Raw genomic sequence first — 23866 nt, 5'->3', positions numbered from 1 at the left:
ATGTAGATAGATGAATCTGTGCTGCCCATTATGTACATGCTCAGTAGTGACCAATGCTGTGGAGATACAGATGAGATGAATCTGTGCTGCCCTTTATGTACATGCTCAGTAGTGACCAGTGCTGTGGAGATGTAGATGAGATGAATCTGTGCTGCCCTTTATGTACATGCTCAGTAGTGACCAGTGCTGTGGAGGTGTAGATGAGATGAATCTGTGCTGCCCTTTATGTACATGCTCAGTAGTGACCAGTGCTGTGGAGATGTAGATGAGATGAATCTGTGCTGCCCTTTATGTACATGCTCAGTAGTGACCAGTGCTGTGGAGATGTAGATGAGATGAATCTGTGCTGCACTTTATGTACATGCTCAGTAGTGACCAGTGCTGTGGGGTCATATATGAGATGAATCTGTGCTGCCCTTTATGTACATGCTCAGTAGTGACCAGTGCTGTGGGGTCATATATGAGATGAATCTGTGCTGCCCTTTATGTACATGCTCAGTAGTGACCAGTGCTGTGGGGTCATATATGAGATGAATCTGTGCTGCCCTTTATGTACATGCTCAGTAGTGACCAGTGCTATGGAGATGTAGATGAGATGAATCTGTGCTGCACTTTATGTACATGCTCCGTAGTGGCCAGTGCTGCGGAGCTGTAGATGAGATGAATCTGTGTTGCCCTTTATGTACATGCTCAGTAGTGACCAGTGCTGTGGAGATGTAGATGAGATGAATCTGTGCTGCACTTTATGTACATGCTCAGTAGTGACCAGTGCTGTGGAGATGTAGATGAGATGAATCTGTGCTGCCCTTTATGTACATGCTCAGTAGTGACCAGTGCTGTGGAGATGTAGATGAGATGAATCTGTGCTGCCCTTTATGTACATGCTCAGTAGTGACCAGTGCTCGGGAGATGTAGATGAGATGAATCTGTGCTGCACTTTATGTACATGCTCAGTAGTGACCAGTGCTGTGGAGATACAGATGAGATGAATCTGTACTGCCCTTTATGTACATGCTCAGTAGTGACCAGTGCTGTGTAGATGTAGATGAGATTAATCTGTGCTGCAGTTTATGTCATGCTCAGTAGTGACCAGTGCCATAAGCAGTGTATAATTTTAAGGGTACGTTAATTTTAACATTTAGAGATAGAATTTCAAAAATAAAATCCAGAAAATCACATTGTATAAATGATATAAATTTGCATTTTCAGTGAGAAATAAATATTTGATCCCTCTGGCAAACAAAACTCTTAATACTTGGTGTCCAAACCCTTGTTGGCAAGCACAGCAGTCAGACGTTTTTTGCAGTTGACGATGAGGTTTGGGCACATGTCAGCGACCCATTTTTAATGCCCTGGCGGAGGGAAAGAGGTCGTCACTGAGTATTTTACGGTACATGGTTCCATCCATTCTCCCAATGTTGCAGTGAAGAAGTCCTGTGCTCTTAGCAGAGAAACACCTCCAAAACATAATCTTTTTACCTCCATGCTTGACAGTGGGGATGGTGTTTTTTGGGTCATAGGCAGCAATTCTCTTCCTCCAAAAACAGCGAGTTGAGTTAATTATTATTTATTTATATAGCACCAATGCCAAAGAGCTAAATTTTTGTCTCATCTGATCACAGCACCTTCTCCCAATCACTCACAGACTCATCCAGGTGCTTATTGGCAAACTTCAGACGGGCCTGCATTCTTGAGCAGGAGGACCTTGCGGGCACTGCAGGATTTTAAACCTTTACGGTATAATGTGTTACCAATTGTTTTCTTGGTGACTGTGGGCCCAGCTGCCTTGAGATGATCAAAAATAAGTTCTCCCATGTAGTTTTAGGCTGATCTCTCACCTTCCTCATGATCAAGGATACTCCATGAGAAGAGATTTTGCATGGTGCCCCATATTGATGCCATTTTGCATTTCTTCCATTTTCTTACTATTGCACCAACAGTTGTCTCCTTCTCACCCAGCGTCTTACTTATGGTTTTGTAGCTCATTCCAGCTTTGTTCAGGTCTATGATCTTATCCCTGACATCCTTAGAAAGCTCTTTGGTCTTGCCCATGTTGTAGAGGTTAGAGTCTGGCTGATTGAGTCTGTGTACAGGAGTCTTTTATAAAGGTGACTATGTAAGGCAGCTGTCCTTAATGCAGGTAATTAGTTGTTTAGGAGCTTCTAACTGGTCTTTAGGAGCCAGAACTCTTAACGGTTGGTAGGAGATCGAATACTTATTTCACACTGCAAAATCCAAATAAATTTATATAATTTATAAAATGTGATTTTCTGGATTTTATCTGGATTTTATTTTTGTTATTCTATCTCCCAATGTTAAAATTAACCTACCCTTAAAATTATAGATTGTTAATGTCATTGTCAGTGGGCAAACTTCCAAAATCAGCAAAGGATCAAATAATTATTTTCTTCACTGTACATATACACTCACTGGCCACTTTATTAGGTACACCATGCTAGTAAGGGGTTGGACCCCCTTTTGCCTTCAGAACTGCCTCAATTCTTCGTGGCAGAGATTCAACAAGGTGCTGGAAGCATTCCTCAGAGATTTTGGACCATATTGACATGATGGCATCACACAGTTGGCGCAGATTTGTCGGCTGCACATCCCTGATGCGAATCTCCCGTTCCACCACATCCCAAAGATGCTCTATTGGATTGAGATCTGGTGACTGAGGAGGCCATTTGAGTACAGTAAACTCATTGTCATGTTCAAGAAACCAATCTGAGATGATTCGAGCTTTATGACATGGCGCATTATCCTGCTGAAAGTAGCCATCAGATGTTGGGTACATTGTGGTCATAAAGGGATGGACATGGTCAGCAACAATACTCAGGTAGGCTGTGGCGTTGCAACGATGCTCAATTGGTACCAAGGGGCCCAAAGAGTGCCCAGAAAAAATTCCCCACACCATGACACCACCACCACCAGCCTGAACCGTTGATACAAGGCAGGATGGATCCATGCTTTCATGTTGTTTACGCCAAATTCTGACCCTACCATCCGAATGTCGCAGCAGAAATCGAGACTCATCAGACCAGGCAACGTTTTTCCAATCTTCTACTGTCCAATTTCGATGAGCTTGTGCAAATTGTAGCCTCAGTTTCCTGTTCTTAGCTGAGAGGAGTGGTACCCAGTGTGGTCTTCTGCTGCTGTAGCCCATCTGCCTCAAAGTTCGACGCACTGTGCGTTCAGAGATGCTCTTCTGCCTACCTTGGTTGTAACGGGTGGCAATTTGAGTCACTGTTGCCTTTCTATCAGCTCGAACCAGTCTGCCCATTCTCCTCTGACCTCTGGCATCAACATGGCATTTCCGGCCACAGAACTGCCGCTCACTGGATTTTTTTTCTTTTTCGGACCATTCTCTGTAAACCCTAGAGATGGTTGTGCGTGAAAATCCCAGTAGATCAGCAGTTTCTGAAATTCTCAGACCAGCCCTTCTGGCACCAACAATCATGCCACGTTCAAAGGCACTCAAATCACCTTTCTTCCCCATACTGATGCTCGGTTTGAACTGCAGGAGATTGTCTTGACCATGTCTACATGCCTAAATGCACTGAGTTGCCGCCATGTGATTGGCTGATTAGAAATTAAGTCTTAACACACAGTTGGACAGGTGTACCTAATAAAGTGGCCAGTGAGTGTATATATACAGTATATATATATATATACACTGTGTGTATATATATGTGTGCCTAAAATACAAAGGAAATGTGTCGTCTTTAATCTTATCCCTTTTAGGCTGGTTTCACATTAGCGTTTTTTTTGCCCAGTGCATTGTGCGCGTCCATGCGCATGCGTACCTATGTTTAACATGGCGTGTGCATGGTCTTGCGTTTGCACTCGTTCGTATGCGTTTTCATGCGCATGCATTTTTTCAAGGTGTGCGCTTAGGCGCGCCAGACGCCAGACGCAACCTGTTGCATTTTTGGGTCCGCCAAAAGGCGTCAAAAAACGCATGCGCACACTTGGGCACGGAATGCGACAAAATAATGCATTACAGTCTATGGGAACGCAGGCGTGTGCATGGACATGCGTTCGTCTGCGTTTTCGTGCGCATGCGTTTTTGGCGTAAAAATGTGTAGACAGTAGTCTTAACCCCTAGAGAACGAATGCGCATAAAAACCACAAATGCATGCAAAAAAGCATGATGCGTTTTTTGCATGCGTTTCTATTGCGCATGATGCGCTGTGCAAAAAAAAAGCTAATGTGAAATTAGCCTTAGAGATCATTTCATCTTCAAATTGCTTCTGTTCACAATAACAGTACTGTAATTTTTACCTGGTGTGTCCAAACTTTTACATGTCACTATGTTTTTTTTTCTTATTTTTTTGTGTCCTAATATTGATATTTGGATGGATCATACATTTTACATGGTTATGTGTGTTTTTTTATTCATCTGTTTGTAAGCAGTGGATCCGTATTTATCTATTCAACCTTGATGTGAATGACCTATCTTTGAGGTAAGTCATCCACATCAAAAATATGGGGTCCAATTCAGACACTCAACACCCCCACCGATCAGTCGATAGTAGCACCAGTCAGAGCAGGACAACACCAGTCAGTCACACTGCTTAGTGGCCACTGATGAATATGGCAGCTCAGTTTTGTGCATAATCGGTGATCTTCAGTACCCGGCAGAAGCCCCTGGACAGGGTGACACACCGATGATGTTCTATTCTGTACACTGGATACATCCAGCCTATGCCGATGCTGCAAACAACTGATCGGTGGGGATGATTGGTTTTGACCCCCCCTTCCCCGATCTGATGTTGATGACTTACCTCAAGGATAGGTCATCAATATAAAAGTGGTGGTAAACCCCTTTAACAATAATCACCGCAATTTGATATCTCGCCTTCTCTTCAGTGAGCAATTTTGCTAGGTAACATTTATTTATTGATTTACTCACCCATGTTACACTCATTTATGCCATACAATTCTATAGAAATGTTTGTAATGAAAAGTGACTATAATATCACTACAATACAGTGGGAAAAATAAGAATATGATACACTGCCGATTTTGCAAGTTTTCCCAGTTACAAAGAATGGAGAGGTCTGTAATTTTTATCGTAGGTATACTTCACCTGTGAGAAACAGAATCTAAAAATAAAAAACAGAAAATTACATTGTATGATTTTTAAATGCTTAAATTCCATTTTATTGTGTGAAATAAGTATTTGATCACCTACCAACCAGCAAGAATTCTGGCTCTAACAGACATGTTAGTTCTGTCTGCACAGGGCTGGGATGGGTTACAGGACAACAGGCAAGTAGATTGGGGAGAAGGCAACAACTGTTGGCACAATTATTAGAAAATGGAAGAAACACAAAATGACTGTCAATCTTCCTCGGTCTGGGGCTCCATGCAAGATCTCGCCTAGTGGGGTAAGCATCATTTTGAGAAAGGTGAGGAATCAGCCCAAAGCTACACGGGAGGACCTGGTCAATGACCGTAAGAGAGCTGGGACCACAGTCTCAAACATTACCGTTAGTGCCACACCATGCCGTCATGGATTAAAGGGAATCTGTCACCTCATTTTGACGTGGTATTTAAATGACTTGGGTCCGGTCCGATGGGCGGTGTTTCGGGTCCTTTCCTCCACCCCTCCTTGGCCGCTGTCCACAATATTTCAGGGAATTTCCGTACATGGCCTCCATATTACGCGCGTGCGCATTACAATCTGGAGTCGCGCACGCACTGCGGGCAAAGCCGAAAAGCATTAGTGCGCATGCGCCGGTGAGCTATGTCCCGGAATTATTTCGCTGTGCTCCGTGACATAGTTCACCGGCACATGTGGTATATAGGGAGGAGTGGGACAAAATCCCTGCTGCAGCGTGTGCAAACTTGGTCAAGAACAACAGGAAACGTCTGACCTCTGTAATGGCAAACAAAGATTTCTGTACAAAATATTAAGTTCTGTTTTACGATCAATCTAGTTCTATCAAGTATCAAATACTTATTTCATGCAATAAAATGCTATTTAATTATGCGAAAATCACACAATGTGATTTTCTAGATTTTTCTTAAGATTCTGTCTCTCACAGTTGAAGCGTACCTACAATACAAATTACAAACCTCTCCATTCTTTGTAGGTGGGAAAAAATACTTATTTTCCCCACTGTATGTACGTACAAAGACTAGCTTCCTGACAACTTAGGATTTGACTATGGCAGTACCCTAGCTATTCCAGATGTGTCAATTCCCTGAAAGCACCAGGCTTTCTTTGGGCATATGCTCTCTTGGCATGGAAGCCTCTGCCTGTGGCGGGGACCCAGGAGTTGGTTCTGTGTTGGCCCAGGGAAGGCAGCAATAGTTTAGCAAGCTCCCTGAGCACACACGCTCTACCATCTGTTCAACAAGGAAAACACACACGTCTCAATTACAGAGGAATGCCAATGCACTGACAGGCAGGGTCGATTTGCATCTAGGCGTGAAGTTAAAACCCAGACTACGGGACTAGCTTGATTATCTCTCACACTCAATCTGCTGGACTGGCCTCATACCTCCAATATTTATGCTGACCACTCTCACCAACTAGTCACACAACATCGCTTACTGGAAGTGAGGACAAATGTTTTACACCTACGTGCCTTGTGTTAATTCGGTTTATGCTGCTGTTACGACCCATGCCATGGCACTTGGTGCAGCAGAAATTATTCTATGCAACAGAGTGATATCATAATATTAGTCTCTATTCACATTGTGTTTGTAAATTCTGTCTATGCAAACATCCAGTTTGTGAAAGGTTTGCATTTGTTCCCCATAGAAAGCCATGGGAAAAGGAACAAAAATACAGCACAATATACATATTTTTGTAGTATGTGGCTGCATAGAAAAAGTCTATCAGTTCGGGACATTAAAAATCAAAATTATAGCAATGTACAGTATCTCAGTTCAGCAGATAATAGGATGCTACCTTGGGATCCATTGGATCAATATTTGTTGGTGGTGTGACAGGGTCACTGGTGTCGTACATGAGGGGAGATATGTGTCACAAAGATTGTTTTCATGCGCGATGTGAAAGCCAAAGGCTATGTGCACACGCTGCGGATTCACCAGCGGATTTTTCCGTGCGGATCCGCAGGTAAAACCACAGGTAAATTGACCTGCGGTTTTACCTGCGGATTGGCCAGCGGTTTTCCCCTGCGGTTTGACACCTGGACAATGGAATAGGTGGCAAACCGCAGCAAGAAGTGACATGTCAATTCTTTCTGCGGATTTAAAACCGCAGCTTTTCCGCAGTGAAAAAAACGCAGCATGTGCACAGCAATTTGTAAATCACATAGACTTACATTGTACTGTACACTGTCTGCAGAACTGCTGCGGATCCGCAGCGGCCAAATCCACAGCGGATCCGCAGCAGAATCCGCAGCGTGTGCACATACCCTAAGTGTTTTGTCCAGCATAATAGGTGCTGAGAGCAATCCAGTCACTACATGGGCCTGGCTTTCATGGTGGGTAGGTCAGAGATGGGTGGGACGCCTACCCACAATGGAGGTGTGGCTGGAGGGGAGATAAATGTCCAGCCAGTTTTTTTTTCTCAGTACATGTGTGTGGAGGAAAGCAAGCCTCCGGACTGCTAGCTCCTGCGAGACCTGCCGTATGTGTTCTCCCAGAGGACCTGGGCAGGATGGTGCATGGTCTTTTTATTTTCATTTGAGCCGGACATGCTGTTTTTCTGTTAACATTTTGTTTTTAGTTTATGAGGCAATAAACCACCAAGAGACTTTAACCACCCATGTGCCTGAGTCTACCTCGAGGAGCAACTAAGCCTGTCAGCCCCTCACACGTGGTGGAGAATGTGGGAAACGTTCCAGGAACACGTGTAGCAGCGGTGAATAAACCGTATGTCCTGGGTGAAGGCGGCTACAGGGATGGAACAGCGTTCAGACAAAATGGAGGAGCTACTCAAGTACCTGATCCTGAGGCAACAGCAAAAGCACCAGGTACAGCAGGTAACTAATAAGCTCCTAATACAGAAGCTGCAGCAACAGCAAAGACAGATGGAACTCCTGGCGAGAGGTGTTGGCCAAATATCTGACAGGTTAGCCCCAGAAAACTTATTTTGACATGACCTTGCAGGATGCTCGGGAATATGCCAAGTTGAAAACGGAGCTACTAGCACGCTCAGGGGTCACTATGTCTGTCAGAGCTCAAAGGGTTCATCACTGGGCGTGTCGTGGTGAAAAACCTCCCAGCTCACAAATGTTTGACTTGTTGCATTTGGTCCAGAAATGGTTGCAGCCGGAGTCCTCCACTCCAATCCAGATGGTCAAGCGGGTCATCATGGACAGATTTGTTCACTCGCTCCCCAGGTCGGTGCAGACTTGGGTTGCCCAAGGAGACCCCCTGAATGCGGATGACCTGGTGGGCCATGTAGAAAGGTACCAGGTGGTCGAGAGGTCCCTGAGGAAGCCAGGGGGTGGTACATCACCATACTGGGATACTTAGTGCGAGCCCGAGTCCCAAAAGAGGGGTAACTGAGCCACCACTGGGAGGAGTCCAAGGTCCCAAGAAGCCACTGAGGGGCTACAAAAGGCTGCTGCTAAAGACCTGATCTGCTGGTGGTGTCATGGTCCTGAACACATAGCAGCCCATTGTCCTATGTCTTCCGAGATGAATTGCAGCCTAGGCAGGCACTGCTCGTATTTTGCTTACCCAGCCTGCAGTGAGGACTATCAGCCCAGAGAGGGACCGCGGTCATGTCCCATGACCATAAACGGAGTACTGGTGTCAGGACTCTTGGACTCTGGGAGCTTGGTGACCCTGATAAGGGCCACGCTTCCCCAGCAGTTGATCACAGGGAAACATGTGGGTGTTGACTAAAACGAGCCGTGGTAAGGAGTTCTATGAGGTCGGGGTAGTCATAGATTTACTACACCCCGTGATAATCGGGCGGGACTTCAGCGTGTTCTGGGACTTGTGGGGAAAAGCAGGGGTGCCCAGTGTCTCAGGCAGGAGCCAGCACAACCCTGATGAATCCCCATCACAGTCAGAGTAGTTCCCCCTTTGAGTCCTAGCTGGTGATGAAGATGAGCCGATGACCAGCAAGGCCGAGGTTCCTGAGCTGGGGGTGTCTGGGGAAAATTTCAGGACTGCTCAAATGCGGGATCTTACCCTAAAAGGGGCCTTTGAAAATGTGTCTGTGATTGATGGGGTTGCTCAAGAGCCAGGGGCTGACACCAGGTACCCACACTTTACAGTCAATAGCGAATTGTTGTATCGAGTGACTACACTGAGTGGAGGTGAAATAGTGGAGCAGCTGTTGGTTCCAGAGCCATACTGGCGGAAGGTTCTAGACATGTCCCATTTGCATGTTTTGGGGGGACAGCTGGAGGTGGAGAAAACACAGGAGAGAATATTGCAGAGGTTCTATTGGCCGGGATGTTACTGGGAGAACTGGAACTATTGTAGGTCCTGCCCCAACTGTCAAACAACCGCTCCCTCTTCTCACTTCCAAAGTCTAGATTCCATTCGAGCGAATTGTCATGGACCTGGTAGGGCCTTTAGTTAAGTTTTGGCATGAGAGCACCAATATATTCTAGTGATCATGGACTATGCAGCCCAGTACCCTGAAGCAGTACCCCTAAGGAACTCTTTGGCTAAGAGTATTGCCCGGGAGCTTGTCCATATTTTTGCTAGGAGAGGCCTGCCGAAGGAGATTTTGACAGACCAGGGAACCCCCTTCATGAGCAAGCTAATGAAGGAACTGTGTAGGGTCCTCCAGAGCCCAGCTGCAAACTTCAGTGTACCATCCACAGACCGACGGCCTAGTAGAACGCTTCAATAAAACCTTGAAAGCCATGCTCAAAAAGGTCACTGGTCACAGGACGGTCGAATCTGGGACTACCTGCTTCCGTTTTTGTTCTTTCCCATTAGGGAAGTGCCCCAGGCCTCTACTGGCTTCTTGCCGTTTGAGCTCCTGTATGGTCGACATCCGCGAGGGCTCCTGGACATCACCAAGGAAACATGGGAAGCTGAGGTCACGCCACACAGATGCGTCATAGAGCATGTTGCCCAGCTGCAGGAGAGAATGGCAAAAGTGATGCCTATCATGAAAAAGCATCTTCTCCAGGCACAGGAGGCACAAGCAAGGGTGTATAACCGGTCAGAGGGCTGAGGCAGTTCCAGCCCAGGGACCGCACGCTTTTGCTTATCCCTACGGTGGAGAGAAAGTTCCTAGCCAAGTGGCAAGGCCCATATGAGGTGGTGGAAAAACTGAGTGAAGTTAATTACAAAGTACACCAGTAGGGGTGAAGGAAGCCGCACCAGGTCTATCACGTGAACTTGCTCAAACCCTGGTTAGACCGAGAACCGCTGGACACCCCTTGCCTGGGAGCCAGTCCCAAAGTCACCGTGGATGATGTCACCATTGCAAAGACCCTGATGCCAGCCCAGACGCAACAGTGTCGTGAGATTTTTCCCACGAAACCAGGACCTATTCTCAGAGTTGCCAGGGAAAATGCAAGTGGTCGAACATGACGTGTTGACAGAACCGCATGTAAGGGTGAATCTCAAGCCCTATAGAATTCTGGAAGCACGGAGAGAGGTGATATCCAATGAGGAGAAGAGGATGTTAGACCTCGGGGTGATAGAGGAGTCAAAAAGTGGATGGTCAAGTCCCATCGTTCTCGTACCAAAGCCTGACAGTGAGTGGCGGTTTTGCAACGACTATTGCAAGCTGAATGAAGTCTCTAGTTTTGACGCTTACCCGATGCCTTGTGTGGACAAACTCATTGAGAGACTTGGACCCGCAAGATACATTGCAACCCTGGACCTGACGAAGGGTTATTGGCACATCCCCATGTCCCAGAGTGCCAAGGAGAAGACAGCCTTCTCAATGCCTGATGGGTGTTTTCAATACACCAGGATGCCCTTTGGTCTGCAGGGCGCCCAGGCCACCTTCTAGAGGGCAATGGATCAGATCCTGGCTCCGCATAAGAAGTATGCTGCAGCGTACCTTGATGACATAGTGGTCTTTAGCCCTGACTGGGCTAGTCATCTGGTACAGTTGGTCATGGATGCTTTAAGAAGTGCGGGATTCACAATAAATCCGAAGAAGTGTGCCATAGGGAAGGAAGAGGCCAAATACCTGTGATATGTCGTCGGAAGGGGCGAAACTAAACAACAGATAAATAAGAACGAGGCGATTCAGAAGTGGCCGCAACCGCTTACCAAGATGCAAGTGAGGGAGTTTCTTGGAATTGTGGGCTATTACCGGCGGTTCATCCCAAGTTTTTCTATAATCACCGCACCATTGACGGATCTTCTTAAAGGTACCAAGTCGACCGTAGTTAAATGGACTACTGGCACAGAGATGGCGTCCCAGGAGCAGAAGCAGGCTCTGTGTAATCATCCGATTCTGGTCGCACCAGACTTCAGCAATGAGTTTGTAATCCAGACAGATGCCTCAGAAGTCGGGTTCTGTCTCAGGAGATAAATGGGGAAGAGCATTCTATTCCATCCTGTATCTGAGCCGGAAGCTCTCATCATGCAAGAAAAATTACGCCATTGTGGAGAAGGAGTGTCTGGTCATAAAATGGGCAGTGGATACGTTGAGGTATTATCTACTAGACCAGGGGTTCAAACTCGTGCCCAATCTTGCCCCTCTGAGATGGTTAAGGGAGAAACAGGGTAAGAATGCCCGGGTGACAAAATGGTTCTTAGGCCTCTAGGATTTCAGTTTCCACGTAGAACATAGGTCCGGGAAGCTACACATGAATGCAGATGCCCTCTCCCGAATTCCCTGTTTGGTGTCTGAAGGTGCCAAAGCCCACGGCTTTTGGCAGAGGGGGGGAATATGTGACAGGGTCACTGGTGTCGTACATGAGGGGAGATATGTGTCACAAAGATTGCTTTTCTGTGTGATGTCTAAGCCATAAGTGTTTTCTCCAGCATGATACGTGTTGAGAGCAATCCAGTTGCTATATGGGCATGGCTTTCATAGTGAGTAGGTCAGAAATGCCCGCATGCCTACCCACCATATCTCCACCTCCAGGGTGTGGCTGGAGGGGAGTTAAATGTCCAGCCAGTTTTTTTTGTCTCGGTAGCTCTTGCGAGAGCTGCCGTATGTGTTGTCCTAGAGGACTTGGGCAGGACGGTGTATGAACTTTTTATTTTCATTTGAGCTGGACAGGCTGTATTTCTATTACCATTTTTTTTTTTTGGTTTATGAGGCAATAAACCACCAAGAGACTTTAATCACCATTGTGCTTAAGTCTACCTCGAGGAGCAGCTAAGCCTGTCAATCCCTCACAGTGAATACATTTGGTGACTGCGTGCGGAGATTTCTAGATGCATTTGTTGAGTATTAGGCTTTGTTCTTTGTAGGAGGCACTGTCACACAATCGGTTATATATTGCTATATTTTTGTGAAAACAACATACACCACAGAAAAATCCAATGAATCCCATTGTAACTTGTCATCTCCATTGTTGGCAGTACTTATATAGTGCCGTACTGCATTATAAAATTTTTGTTAATGATGGACACAAATGTGAACACAACCTTATCTGCAGTTTTCTGCAAATGTATGGGTTAAAAAGGATTGAACTTTTTGGTCACGATTCCAAAAGGTCTGCTTGTCTCAAAGCCAACACTGTGCATCACCAAAAGAACACCATACTCTGAGTGAAGCATGGTGGACGCAGCATTTGTAAGGTAAGAAAATGAACAGTTCCAAAATCAGTCAATTTTGCATCAAAACTTTCAGGCCTCTGCTAAAAGGCTGAACATGAAGAGGAATTTTACCTTTCAGCAAGAAGACAACCTTTTGCATGCCTTCAAAACAACAAAAGAGTGGTTTCATGTGGTACAATTGAAAATCTATGAGTGACCTGAAAAGGGTGCTGTACACATGAGGTGCCCTTATAATCTGATAGATCTGCAAGGAAGAGTGGGCAAAGATTGCCAATCCAAGATATTCCATCGGATATCGACTTTTATGTCTGTATACAGTATATAAACTGGGAAGGTTTGGAAAGGACAAATGTGCACTGATAGGACAGTACCGTAAGGAGCCAGATGGAGGTGAGGGTGATGGTAGCAGTCACCTGTAAGGATTGTGGACACAACACCTGTAGAAGGCTGATGTGCTGCAGCTGCAGCCCTGTGGCTGGAGGTCAGCATTGTCCAAAAAATAGTCTAGCAAAGATGAGATTACCACACTCTACAAGCTGCAGTCACGGTAAGGATGAGATGCAAAGGGTAGAAGTAAGTTTTTTTTATTCACACGAACGCGTTTCAGCACCTTTCTCAAGGTAAAAGAAAAATTTCATATCTATAAACCAGCTTTCAGGTCAACATAACCATGGCTCTATAAGCTGTTTATTAATTACAGTAACACTGTCCAAGACACCAAATTCTTGTGGTACCAGCAATCCATGTGTAGACAGATTCCTACCAAGCATCAACACTACAGGCCATTGCCCATATCCCCTTCATTTTTCAAATCTATTTAGTGAGCACAGACCAGCGCTTCCTACTACAAGTTATTGATTATATTCTCTGTCCTCTTTCATTCGGCTTGACTGTCTCTAAAGTGCAGTGCATCACTTAGCAGGACAACCATATTACCCATTCTCCAGAGGCTAATAGACTCCTTTATTGCTGACCATCACACTAATGGACTTTCACTACTATGTGGCTGCTTAGTGACCCCAGTTGATTCCATAAAATGTTGAAGTTCCTACAGAAGAACACCACTTGTTCTGCATAAAGTATCTGTTTACCTATGAACTCCATGTCAGCTTTCAAACAGAAGAAATACCTTGTAAACAAATAGCATTGCTTTTCTTGTACTCATTCTAAAGGTGCCCCGACACTACATCATTATCGTGAACATAATACTCAAGGTAATCATGGAGTGTAAACAGGCTGCCGATCACCCATTCAGCAAATTGCTCGTTCATTGGATGAAATTATTGCTTGGCTTGCACAAAAGATTACTATTCTCAGCAGCACATCATCCTGTGTAAACAGGACCTGCACTGCCAATTTCAATGGCAGCCTGTGTTGTTTGATTGATGTTTTACCGATCATTCAGTGCGCATCTGAAGCAGGGTCGGCCTGGGTAAACGGGCTATTAAATTAATGCCGACTGGTAAATATTTTTGACAGTAAATGGGGATGCTTAATGTTGAGCATCGTTAAGTGTAAATGGACCTTAGGTTACAATCTTTAGTAATGCATTTCCCCAATGCATTAAGGGAAATTAGCCAATACTGACCAGCAATACTGTTCATACAGACTGTGACTAAAGCTAACATCACACACAATTTTTAGACAGTGCAAGCTTAAGCTCCCACACACCTTAGATTATGGTTGGCTGAACGATGGGTCGGCTAAACGATGGGTCAGCTAAATGAAGGGTTGGCTAAACGATGGGTTGACTAAATGATGGGTTGGCTGAATGATGGGTGAGCTAAATGATGCGTTGGCTAAACGATGGGTTGGCTAAATGATCGGTCGGCTAAACAAGACGTCGGCTAAACAATGGGTCGGCTGAATGATGGGTCAGCTGCATGATGATTGGCTGAATTATGGGTGAGCTAAATGATTAGTCGGTTGAATGATGGGTCAGCTGAATGATGCGCAGGCTAAACGATGAGTGAGCTAAATAGGTCAGATGAAAGATGAGTCAGCTAAACAACTGGTGGGCTAAACGATGGGTTGGCTAAACAATGGATCAGCTAATCGATGGGTCGGCTAAACAATGGGTCAGCTAAATGATGGGTTGGTTGAATGATGGGTCAGCTGCATGATGGATTGGCTGAATTATGGGTGAGCTAAATGATTGGTCGGTTGAATGATGGGTCAGCTGAACGATGGGTAGGCTAAATGATGAGTGAGCTAAATAGGTCGGTTGAATGATGGGTCAGCTAAACAATGGGTCGGCTAAACGATGGGTCGGCTAAACAATGGGTCGGCTGAACAATGGGTTGGCTAAACAATGGGTCGGCTAAATGATGGGTCGGCTAAACAATGGGTGGGCTAAATGATGGGTTGGTTGAACGATGTGTCAGCTGAACAATGGATTGGCTGAACGATGGATCGGATGAACGGTGGGTCAACCAATTGTTCAGTTAACAGAAGTCTCGGATGTCTCTCCCATGTTTTCTATGAAAGAGCTGCTGTCAGACATCTACAGTGCAGCTTATCTCACAGTAACAATAAGATTGGCTGTCGAAAATCAGACATGCCGTATCCTTACTTCTCTGACAATCATCTGTCTGGGGTCCCCATAGATATTAGACTGATGACTGATATCTGTCGATATCAGCCGGTTCAGCCAACGTTAGCCCCATATGCATGGGGGACGTTATTGTTAAAATCCGGCAGATTTAACTTATTGAGTCAGTCTGTTTGTTAAGTCTGGAGCACCTTTAGACTGTCTTGTGAAAGAGGGAATTGATCAAGACGGGCATTTTCTACAGCTGGATCTTATACAGTTGTACAAAAGTAAGGTGTGGCAAAATTACTATGAGGAATGCAGCTTTTAATGAACTTTGTGCATTTTTTTGGCTCATTGTGCACTAGAGACAAAAATTGTACTCCAGTCATGGACTTTGTCCCTTTCTGCTATAATTTATTACCACTTTTGTGGTTTAAATTATAGTGAATCTATCTAGCAGTGCTAGTCCATGCCCCATCCAAAAATCTCTGTCCACGTTTTAAAAATTTGGTAAAATAGAAATGAAAATGGCAAAATAAAAAAAAATGTAAATGTAATGTAAACTATTGTACGTATTGCAACTTTTTATTTTTGTCATAAAATGCTTAACTAATAATCTCCTAATTTTACGCCACCTTTTAGTTGGTTTACTTGGTGCCAGAAACTTGCAGCAAAAATCTTGAAATATTTTTGGCACACAGCATTGCATGTTAAGCCACAGACCCTTTAGCGGAGATACATTCCATACCACATTGTCCATTAAGATGAATGAAGTGTCTCAAACAAAATAGATCTGGTGCAGCCTCACTTTTTGCCACAAAGTCTCGCTCAGTGCTTGATAAATCACCCCCAAATATTTTTCCAATTTTCAGTAGTGAAATAGTAAAGTTAAAAATGCACACAGATACATGTAGAGTAAAAATACGCCTAGCCTTAGCGTCGATGTAAAATAATACAATCACCTGTAAAATGGTGGTCAAAAAGTAGAAATTCCCCTTAAACATTGCCAACTACGCTAACAATGAGTAGTACAGGTGCAAATAAACTTTACTTGAAAAACAAGAGGACTTAGTAAAGCAATGCTGTTGTCTTAATGGCTAACTGATCAGTCAGAGGTCTATTATGTGGAGTCATGTTTAGTACCTAGTGATGAGCAATCATGCCAAGATAAGGTGTTATCTGAGCATGCTTGAATGCTAATAGTATTCGAGCACGCCGAATATACTCTATGTTTGAGTCCCGGTGACTGCATGTCTCGCGGTTGTTCGACTGCCGCCACACATGCAGGGATTACCTAACAAACAGGCAATCCCTGCATATGTTGTGGCAGGCAAACAACCACGAGACATGCAGCCGCCGGGACTCGAACATAGTATTAGAACACGGCGAAGATACTCTTTACGCACCTGAGCGTGCTCGGATAACACCTTACGTGGGCACGTTGGCTCATCGCTATTAGTCACAATCTGCCACCATCACATTGCAAAATTAGCAATCATACCGCACGGTGGCTCAGTGGTTAGCAGTGTCACTTTGCAGCGCTGGGGTCATGTGTTCAAATGTAACATCTGCAATAAGTTTGTATGTTCTCCCCATGTTTGTGTGGGTTTCATCCGAGTTCTCCGGTTTCCTCCCACACTCCAAACACATACTGATAGGGAATTAGATTGTGAGCCCCAATGGGGACAGTGATGATGATGTGGTATGTGATGGCGCTATATACATCAGCATAATAAATAATTAATCATTGATGGATTATGTTCTGTTCTCCATCATATTACTAACCTCCGATAGGACACCAGGGACACTGTTGCCCTCCGTCACATACTAGTTTATAACCAATCTATCATCACATTGCAGGATTATAATCTGTTCATTGCGGGATTATACAATATCACATTGCTCATCTGGCTGGTCATTACAAGTTCACTTTCAAGAAATATTAAAAATGATCTACAACATGTTTTTGGTTGTAAAAATAAAAGTATTCTTTAATAAATAGAAGTAATCTACACTATAGGGCAGAATGTTTATTTGCTGCTTATTTGTAGGGATTGATTTAGCTTTGATACAAAACTGGAGCGCCCGGGGTGCGCGCGCGGTGGCGTGCATGAAAGGGCGCGCGCGGTGCAGGTAGGGCCGTGGGGTACTCGGTACCGGGCCCGTCGACTTCAACGGGGGACGGTGTCACGGCGGCGGCGACCCGGTCCGTGGCCCTGGGGCGTCTATTAAATAATAAAATAGGGGGGAAAGTTGTTTGTGATGTTGTTGGTGATGTGGTAAAAAAGAAGATAAAGTTTGTAGATGATTAAATACGTGACGCCACCTGTGGTATTCTAGTCAGAGGTGACCAGCGCTGCGGTGTTGTTCCCCTGAGACTGTTGGTGTGTCGCAGCTGAGGTGAAAATAGCTCTCCACAGGTAGAGCAATTGTCCCAGGGCAAAGATGTTAGATTAATAATCAAAATGGCTGTGAACGTTGGGGTGCAGAGAAATGAGAGAAGTTGCAGTCCGGAGTACCACATACAGGTGATGGAATGAGTCCGGCTCGCCTGGAGGCATTCAGGGGATCCACCTTGCCAGGTGGGGGTTTAGGACCTTCCTTCTGTGCTTTGTGTGTGGGTCTCTGCTGTTTGTAACCAAGCTGAGACCCTCTATTTCATGATGGTTTCTATAACCTGTACAGCTGTCAGCGTGAGCCTATTCCACGGGTACCGTCCTTTTCACCGCCAGCCCCGGGCTCCTTATCCGCTGCCATGCCCTCAGGTGATCAATGTCACACAGGAATTTACAATCCCCTGTACTTTGAGATTCGGCGATCAGGACATACAGCTCCTGACCACCAAGAACTCTGGCGTCCCTTTCTCTCCAATAGCGCTTCGCTCTGGGGGCTGCTATCCGCAGTTTTTTTTTTAGCTTCACCAGAGCCTCTCAGTCTCTGGTCGTGTCCTTTCCCTCTTTACAGATCAGCTCCCTGTCTTGAACTGACAGGATCTTTCAGAAAGATATTTTTACCTCACGTTTAACTGTCTTGTCTTTTCCTCACAGCTGCTCTCGTTTCCATGACAACTCCCTCAGCTCACTTCTAGCTGACTCACCAACCCCCTCTGCTGGCCAGAATTGATAAGGCATCTCCCTTTTCAGACCTGCAGCAGGAATTGTGATTTAATCTATGTTACCTGGCATGGGGGTCTCTTTTCTGCCTCCAAGCATGACTTCACCTCTTAGAGGGAGGTAATGTCTTTGTGACAACCGGACTCTGGGGTGTCACAACACAACTACATATACGTGTAAAATATGCATAAAACAGCAATGAAAAATATACAAAAGTGTCTGGCCATTGGAGACGGGTCAGTACATGCATTGCCCTTTAAGACTCCAGCAGTACTGAGCAGCACCGTTTCTGCAGAATCATGATATAATTCATGTAGCTGGATAATAGCTGCATTACCTTTATAGTTGCAGCATACTAAGTAGATCATTACTACTTGTACTTTACTCCATACCATAGTTGTGTATGTGGCAGACTGTTCCGCACAACCTAATTGAGACTGTTCTTAGATTTCCTTGGAGCAATGCTCCGGAGCGCTCCATTGTGTGTCAATGCATTAGCGATAATAGAAAAACACCAAATGGCAATTATGTAAAATGACAACAATACAAGTAGAGAGAAGGGACTAAAAAAAACAAGAAAATCAAAAATCTTCCAAATATTTTCCTGCACTCAGTATTGGAGAATGAATGCTTACTCTTGCGTGAAGTGTCATGGAAGATAAGCAGGTGGGACTTTGAATCCCAGTTTTCGCATTTCAGGGATATTAAAATGCATCACAGATATTTCTCTACCCGATCTTATTTAATGGGATAGGTAAGCAGACAGCAGTGACAGTGTCAGATCCCACGGCACACGGCTTGGCCAGGAACAGCCGATAATAGGACACCGGGGACACACTGCTGCCCTCTCCAAGGTCACATCAGGCAAAGAGCAAGAACCCACCGAGACGAAGCGAGCAATGCATTAATATGGGGTGATGCCCACGGCTTTACCCCGAAATGGTTCATCAATATGCGATAATCACAAACACACATCACTAATGAACTCCTGGTAAGATGGGGGCAGAAGTACACAGGTGCCATCACCGTCTAGGTGGTCGGTACATCTTGCTCAAGCACCATCATATACATGTAAATCCTACATAAAAAAACATTTTCTCAATAAAGGAAGATATTAATAATAATTATAATAATAATACTTATATATTTTTTTTATTGCCATAGCACAAGAAAGTCAACTTGAAACTTCGCCATGTGGAAAGAAAAAGTGCATATGGTACACAAAGAGGTAATAAACGTGATAAAAGGGGCATGCTTAAACAAAGGAGGAGACATAGAAGTAGCACACGGAGGTGTTACATACAACAAGGAGCCATTTTCTCGACTGAATATAGATAAAACATATGGGTGAAACATTTTGACTACTCATCATCTTCTGGTAGTCATCATACCCCGTGAGGACCTAAGCCTCGAGATGGCGTTATTGGAACTATGCCGTGGTGATATAGTGATGGATGAACCTAACGGGACACTGCTATATGGAGACTATTGTGGCATGTATATAGGAATACTAGGCAGCATGGGGAGTGTGGAGTTGTTTCTATGGCACTAAAATGTGGCCGTACTGTTCCATATAGTAAGGACAGTAGGTGACAAGTGCGGATATTTTCTCTATGGGCAGAGAAAAAATATAATAAAATCCCTTAATAATAAGACAGAAGTAATTGAATCGTGCTCCCTCCTATTATCTTTTTCTGATCCATAGTTCAAAATATGAATATTCATCCTAGGAGTTCCCCATAGTAAAAAAGGTTAGAAAACTCTACCCCAGACATTGCTTGCATCACCGCCTCAATACTTAATGAACTGATAAGCTGCCGTCTCATCAATATTCATGAAACCCACAAAATGTATACCTCCGCTCGGCATAGGCGACTGTAGATTCTGGTAAGTTATTATTTATGCCGACAATCACCTTTTCTTTTTTTGCAAACTGGCCAACAATAATAGTGAGAAAAAAATAAAATATCGCTAACCATTAAATGTCTATTTAACGCCCAAAATATATTGACATTTGACAATTTCTCATTTTAATACACTTGGTAACGCTAAGATTTCATACGCACTTGCCATTTTTTTTGAGAAAAAAAATACATATGCACATGACAGATAAATGATGATGCTCCGAGTGTGAAGAGACAGATGAGGGACACTCACCTGAGACAAGCCAAGGTAGATGGACACAGTCTCCGAAATGTACAAAAATTTTCCCTCCTGGTTTAGTGCAAATACAAATCCGTCCAGAGACTGCGGGGAAAAGAACAAGAGACAGTCACAAACGGAGAGGAAGGGAGGAAAACAGGCAGGAAAACAGGCAGGAGACAGCCGAAAAAGGGGAAAGGGGAAGTGTGGTACACAAGAGGAGAGCACAGCTATACATAAAGTGATAGACAATGTACACTGGAAAAGCAAACACAGTAATACATAGACAAATGCATAAAACCCTGGCGTTGAAAAATGAGATATTAGAAAGTTCTGCAAATCATCGGAAGAGGGAGCAGAGAAAAGGCACACAATTCTAGCACAGATTCGTGCCCTAGAGTCTGATCCCGGGGCGAAACGAACGCCCAACAAGAAACGGAAAATTATTTATTCCTCTACAATGAAAAAATATCACCAATAAATAAGACAACCATAACAGCTCCTAAAAGGGTGGGATTTCCATTTATCATTTGTTTTTCTTTTTAAAGAAGCACTTCCAAAAAAGTTTATATCCTCTAGCACTGTGTACTTACAATTGCTCATTTTGCCTTTCTACCCAGCTAATTCTTCTCTTTTCCATTAGGTTTATAACATCATGTGATTAAAAACCGACTAGCTGAATCCTTCTAAGCTCTATGTAGGAACAGAAGTCTCATTTCCCTGCAAGAGTCATCCCCCTCTTCAGCTTCTGACCCAGCTGCTCCCTCCTCCCCCTGCCAAAGTCTGTTGCAGGGATGACTCAGGGAAGGAAAATTAACCTCCTGTTTCTACAAAGATCTTAAAAGGATTCAACTAGTCGTTTTTTAATTACATGATGTCATAGACCTAATGGAAAAGAGAAGAATTAGCTGGGTAGAAAGGCAAAATAAGCAATTGTAAGTACACAGTGTTATATAATATGATTACTGCAATATATTAAGAGGATAAATACAAATTTTGATGGGAGGATGAGGGCTTCTTTAAGCTGAAGCCGAACACAACTGATGCCAAAGTTTGTTCTAGGCCCAATCCAGCACAACAACCAATTCATCAGATGAGTGAGGACATCCTGTGGAAAGCTATGGGCTCAGTTCTGACACTAGTTTCCCTCTGCAATTTCTGTTCCACATCAGAGGGAAAAATGGAAGAGACAACACAAAGGTGGAAACAAGCACTGAGGTGTAAACAGGAGATCTATCTAGTGGTCAGTGACATGGACGCCTGTTTCCACAATGATGAATAAGTAGGCATATTTGCCATTTTGAAACCTATAAAAGCTCAATGACAAACCCTATAGATGTCCCAATGAAAGAATAGAATTTAACAAAAGAGTTCTCCGGCTATGACCAGACATACATTAAGTTGGGCAGTGTTCACCTGGTGCATATTTGGGTTTATGTAGCCATTTACAATCGCCCAACTGGCTAGAAGGAACCTTACACAGGAACACACTGAGGCAACCACTACAGCGGATTCATTACTGGGACGGAATCATGTTCCTCTGACTGAAAGACAACAGTTTAGACAAGAAAAAAATGAGACTTTTTGTGGTCTTTGAAAAGGCTCCTCACAGATATTCTCTGTTGTTACTCTTGGATAGAAGTAACAGAGGAATACATACATATTATAAAAAAGCAATGGCTAGATACAAAATTGGTCAGAAGACAACACGGACTGTCAAAACACACAGGAAACTATAGAATTATAGTGAAGTAAAATTACGGTAACCTTAAATATTTGAGAGTATATTGGAGTATCTAAGCTCGGGTGTACGGAAAACTCTGGGATGGGGTATAGGGAGTCTGTAGTACAAAGAAACCCTAGGGATTGTTGCACATTTTTTACTCATTTAGACCGGTGTCTGCCAGTAAGTTTGGGTGTGCCATGTCCTCAATATTGGGACAGCCGCTCAATACTGGTATTGATCAACATACTATATATCGATGATTGGCGCTCATTACACACAGATTATCTATCCTCAAGAAGGGAAGGTGGGCAGCACGATGGCTCAGTGGTTAGCTCTGCAGCCTTGCAGCACTGGGGTCCTGGGTTAAAATCCCACCAAGGACAACATCAGCAAGGAATTTCTATGTTCTCCCCGTGTTTGCATGGGTTTCCTCCCACATTCCAAAGATATATTGATGGGGCAAGTGATGGTAATGCATTTAAAGCGCCGGGGAATAAGATAGCGCTATATAAGCAAAAGCATAATATTATAATATTAAACCTTATGGTCCATAAGGTTTATAGAGTTCTTTTATAGCTATGTGCAAATATCAAAGGCCGATACAGATCTAGCAATATCCATGTCTAGTTCTGTAAGTTTGATAAGGTGACATTAATAAAGTCTACGGGAAGGCTACAACAACATAAGTTTTTTTTTATAAAAGCATGTAAAGTGGTTTGTTGAAGCGTTTTCGATTAGGCTGTCGTGCCAATCCTGCTTAAAGAGAACCTGTCAACACAATTTTGTAATGTAAATTATAAGACATGATTTTAATGGGGCTGTAATACTGATTACATTGATACCTTTGGTGTAGAATTCCACTTTGTGGTTCCTATTTAATCACCATTTGAAGTTTTCTGCTAATTAGACTTTAGTGCACAGGGACTGGACTGTAGACGGGGTCTTCTCCTCCTTGTCTGTGATTCCCCGACCCTCCGCCTGCCTCCAGTCTGTAAAGCCCCCTGCCCATCCGCCTGCTTCCGCTTTGTGATTCCCCAGCCTATTCGCCTGCCTCCGGTGTGTGATTCCCCGGCCCCTCCGCCTTCCTCTGGACTGTGATTCCCTGACCCTTCCACCTGTCTCCGGTTTGTGATTCCTGGGCCCCTCCGCCTGCCTCTGGTCTGTGATTCCCCAGCCACTCTGCCTGCCTCCGGTCTGTGATTCTCCGGTCCCTCCGCCTGCCTCCGGTCCGTGATTCCCCGGTCTCTCCGCCTGTCTCTGGTCTGTGATTCCCTGAGCCCCTCTGCCTTCCTCCGGTCAGTGATTCCCTGGTCCCTCCGCCTGCCTCTGGTCTGTGATTCCCTGGCCTCTCCACCTGCCTCCAGTCTGATTCCCCAGGCCTCTCTGCCTTCCTAAGTCTGGGTCTGTGATTCCCTAGCCCCTCCGCCTGCCTCTGGTCTGTGATTCCTCGACCCCTCCGTCTGCCTCCAGTCTGTGATTCCCAAACCCCTCTGCCTGCCTCTGGTCTGTGATTTTCCCGGCCTCTCTGCCTGCCTCCGGTCTGTGATTCCCCAGGCCCTTCCGCCTACCTCCAGTCTCATTCCCTGGCCCCTCCGCCTGCCTCTGGTCTGTGATTACTCAGTCCCTCTGCCTGCCTCCGTCCGGTCTGTGATTCTGCGGCCTCTTCGCCTGCCTCCGGTCTGTGATTCCCCAGATTCTTCGCCTGCC

At 44.6% G+C, this 23866-nt stretch overlaps 1 protein-coding gene across 6 annotated transcripts in view; it reads right to left on the bottom strand.

Moving 5' to 3' along the window:
- The window catches only part of NPAS3 (neuronal PAS domain protein 3), a 586631-nt gene that overhangs the window by 127550 nt on the left and 435215 nt on the right, over nucleotides 1-23866 (bottom strand). For 5 of the 6 annotated variants that reach the window (XM_073577841.1, XM_073577842.1, XM_073577845.1 and 2 more), the window contains one exon: nucleotides 20449-20538. The exons of the other annotated variant lie outside the window; for it this stretch is intronic. In XM_073577841.1, coding sequence (XP_073433942.1) covers nucleotides 20449-20538 — 90 coding nt within the window. The remainder of the gene's footprint in view (nucleotides 1-20448; nucleotides 20539-23866) is intronic. 6 annotated transcript variants of the gene reach the window in all.

Source organism: Dendrobates tinctorius, unplaced genomic scaffold (genome assembly GCF_039654945.1).
Source record: "Dendrobates tinctorius isolate UK_male_01 unplaced genomic scaffold, ASM3965494v1 ptg000057l, whole genome shotgun sequence".
In the NCBI taxonomy this organism is placed as follows: domain Eukaryota; kingdom Metazoa; phylum Chordata; class Amphibia; order Anura; family Dendrobatidae; genus Dendrobates; species Dendrobates tinctorius.
This window is presented reverse-complemented; position numbering and strand designations above follow the sequence as displayed.